Source organism: Arachis hypogaea, chromosome 10, assembly GCF_003086295.3.
Source record: "Arachis hypogaea cultivar Tifrunner chromosome 10, arahy.Tifrunner.gnm2.J5K5, whole genome shotgun sequence".
NCBI classification, from domain to species: Eukaryota; Viridiplantae; Streptophyta; class Magnoliopsida; order Fabales; family Fabaceae; genus Arachis; species Arachis hypogaea.
Window position 1 is genome coordinate 85776047 of NC_092045.1, and position 3925 is coordinate 85779971.

Here is a 3925-nt window from a genome sequence, read left to right on the forward strand (position 1 = left end):
GAGTGGTATCATGACATGGTATTAGAGCGCTAGATCCGAAAGGTCAAGAGTTTGATCCTTGGTGAACTCCAAAATTAGTTTAATTTTTTGGAAAGATGTTTATTATCCCTTGTACTCGGATGGTTATTCTAGATAGTATGGAGATGTTCATTTTGATGTTCATTTTGTAACTCAATAACCCATCGTATACATTGTACAAATAGTCCATTGCCTCCCTAGCGGGATCCAAAAAAATATAAAGTTCTCCAGCATTTCATTCTGTAGATGCTTAAGCTTTAAATTGGATAATTGATGGTGGGTCTCACTAAATAGTTTTGTGCCACTATCTGGAATGAACAGAGACGACAAATAGCCACGCGTTGACTCCAACAGTGAGTTAGCGCACTTCCTTAGAAGTATTTATCCTTCAATACCTTCTTATTATATCTAGAGTTATATATAACTTATAGTGTTAATAATTATAATTAATTACAGAATTGGATGAAGGTAATTAATTAAAGTAAAAATAACTGCCTACTACAAAACCTTCAATTCAATTCTCAGCCTTCTCTAGATAAACAAATAATCTACATACATAGAAACATATTTGTTTGTAGCGGTAATTGACATGAAAGTAGTAGTGTCTAGGAATTAGAGGATGATGAGTTTGCAGCAAGAGCATGGAGGGACCAATTAATATCATTAGAATGGAAGATGGAGAATGGAGAAGTAGTGTAGTAGGAGTTAGAAGAAGGGATTTGGTGATTGTGAACACCGTCATAACTTGTTAACACATAGCTCCTGTCTTCTGCATCCCTTTCCACTCTTTTCTTCACACCGCATCCTACACTCGAGCACTTGTAATAGTTCCTGCAAACATTTTTTTTTTTTGTTAACTTATAACAAAACTTTAAGATACTACTATGTACTTACCATAGTAGGAGTTCATATATACAAGCCAAACACGATTTTACAATACGTATGTAATATGGAAACGATAGTAACTTTGGACGAGCAATTAATCAACGGTTGAAAATGAGTCGGGTCAACTTGAATTTTGATCTAGACAAATTTGTCTCCTATATTGAATATATGACTCAAGTTTAAGCCTTTATTTTGTATAGGCTAATTTTTAAACTCGAACTTAATCTATATAAAAGTTCGACAATAAACCTACAGGCTTATTTAAAAGCCTGTTTTATAGATTATAACTCAAAATAATTAAAAAAAATTAATTGATTTTATATATATTTTAAAATTTATAATTCATAATTTATAAATAATAATTTATTTATATATCAATTATATTATATTAGTAAAATATCATAACTGTAACTATAATTAAACTATAGTCTATAAACAACTTTTTTCAACAACATTTGTTTTTTAGTCTTGACTGCTCATTTGTTTTTTGTTTTTAATTTGGGTTTATTGTAAATAAGCAATTATAATTTGGCTTTTATTTTGAATTTAATTTTAAATGAGTAGCTGAATTTCCAAATTAAGAATAATTTAATTTATAAAAATAGTATTTTGATAAGTTTATGATTTAATTTTTTTAACTAATAGACTTTACAAAATATCTAAGCCTAACATGTTTAACAAAATAAGAACTCCAGAGGCCAATAATTTTTAATAATTTTAGCCATCATTCAATAAATAAATTTTATTGATTCATGCGTAAATTTTAAAAAATATAAATATAAATTATATTGATGTATATATATAAATTTTGATAAATATAAATATAAATTATATATTTTTTGTGTATAATATCTACAACTTTAGATATAAATTATTACTAACTAAATTCAGATCTAAAATAATAATTTATTAATCACATAACATTGCTGCTAACAAAATAAGCCGAATTAAACTAAACCTAAATCGAGTTCAAGCATGAGCTCCCTATGAATAATCCAGCTTAATTCCACCCCTAATCTTGAATGAGTAAAATTTACATACACCTTCTATGAGTTCGGATGTATATTTTTCGCAACATACACTTCAAACTCAACATGTACACATCTCTTAATAGGATAAAAATAGAATAAATTTTAACAACATATAATAATTACCATATTAATTATATATTAAAATCAATCACACAAATTAATTATTAATATAAAATATATATTTTCTGATGACAATATAAAATATATGTTAAAATATAAAAAATTATATTAAAAATAAATTAAATAATATATATATATAATTAATAATTATTTTTAATATATAAAATTAATCACTAAATACTTATATTTATACACAAATACATGTATAATAAACTACTCAGCATAGCTGCATAGGTAGCATTTTTGTTTCTTCCTTAGCTATAGGTATACGAAAAAGCCAAGTTGATAAAATTAAAAGCGCTAATGATTTACCGGCGGTAGTAACCAGTCAAAGAATTGCTCTCAAGAACTTCGCATACAGCCCATGCCAGTTAATCATATATAATCAAGCAGCCAAAAATGGATACATCTAAGCTCCATGGTCCCTTAGCACTACAACCACGTATATATAGCTTTTGAAGTCCCTATCTCCCTCCGTTATTAATTATTGGTGTTATATATATATATATATATATATATATGGCCGCCACAGCAAACCTTAATAATTAAGACCCACTATATGAGCAAATTGCTAGCCAGCAACAAGCAAGCAAGCTCGCACGCATTAGTCATGCATCAATAACCTTTTTTTATCTTAGCTAAGATAAAGCTAAGGCAGAAATGTAATTTTTCAAGTTAATAACTATATTTATTCCAATTTTTTTGTTAGTTTTAATTAGTTATTACCTAGGATTGGGACTGTTCTTTACTGACTTCTTTCCATACTTCCTCCATTTAAATCCATCATCCATGACCTCTAGCTCCGATCTAGTTCTGAACACCACCCTTTGCCTCGCTTCTACCTGCTTGTTTCGCTTACTCACATAAGTTTTGCATTTTCTGTCAACAAAATCCAAAAGCTACTCACGATCAATAATTTAATTTAATAATAGCCGATCAAAGATTATTATACATGTAGCACATATATACATAAAATAACATATAATAATATCTATATAGTAGTACTAACTAATAATATATACGCATGGTACAGTATACCTATTTTAATTTATTGTTTAAGGAACAAAAAAAATAGAACTATGTATATGTAGAGAAAGATTATTTAAGCATCACTTGCATGTTGTTATTGTGGTTGGAGGTTGTTGCACCACCAAATTCGTGATTGACATTGCTTGATGCTGCTGCCAACGAAGATGATTCAGTACTCTGTGACCAAGAGTCTTGATCTTGATGTTGATGATGATTATCAATAATAACATCACCATCAAGCAATAGATAATCAGATAACATGAAATCTGAGGTGGGAGTAGCCATATTCACGAAAGAATAAGCGCAATTAGGGTTAGAATAATTAGGGTTTCCAAAATCGTAGTCCTCCATTTCAAGTAAACGCAGGTATGATGACAAGTCAAGTTATAAGATTCTGCAAATTGAAAGAGAATATTTGGCCCCTTTTTGCCGGTTAAGCGTGCTTCCATACATATATATATATATTATTTGAATAAAATATTATATTTTTTAGTTTTTTAATTATTCCATTATCATGCTTTGATTGGGATGAGACGACCCCTTCCAAACACCTTCGTGAGGGTTGCACTGAAGGTTCCCCATGTATGTCACGTGTCAACATCAAACGTGAAGCTGATGTCATGTGATGACGTAGGATTTTCGAAGCACTACGTACTCTGGTTTGGATTTTGAAGTGTGGACAAATACCCACATTATCCGTTTCCTATAAGCGAATACGTTATCGCTATATTAAATAATAATGGAATAGTTAAAGTTGAGGGATTAACTCATTTGTTCATTTAAATAAGCGTAAATATTTAAATTTTATATTATGTATACAATCATTTACTGATGTACAGTTA

At 29.2% G+C, this 3925-nt stretch overlaps 1 protein-coding gene across 1 annotated transcript; it reads right to left on the reverse strand.

The window, feature by feature from the left end:
* Positions 1-398: 398 nt before the first annotated feature.
* LOC112717682 (uncharacterized) lies at positions 399-3514 on the reverse strand. Its single transcript, XM_072205048.1, has 3 exons — positions 3172-3514; positions 2781-2933; positions 399-849 (listed from the first exon to the last, which is right to left on the reverse strand). The coding sequence occupies exons 1-3, from the start codon at positions 3432-3434 to the stop codon at positions 624-626; spliced, it is 642 nt and encodes a 213-aa protein (XP_072061149.1). The 5' UTR covers positions 3435-3514; the 3' UTR covers positions 399-623.
* Positions 3515-3925: the final 411 nt, after the last annotated feature.

Bases quoted from the DNA above. Each gene is read 5' to 3' on its own strand.
- LOC112717682 (XM_072205048.1), bottom strand. From the start codon at position 3,434: ATGGAGGACTACGATTTTGGAAACCCTAATTATTCTAACCCTAATTGC. The intron at 2,934-3,171 runs GCAAGTGATGCT...TTTTGTTGACAG, and splicing joins TCCAACCACAATAACAACAT to AAAATGCAAAACTTATGTGA. The intron at 850-2,780 runs GTAATAACTAAT...AAATGTTTGCAG, and splicing joins AAGAACAGTCCCAATCCTAG to GAACTATTACAAGTGCTCGA.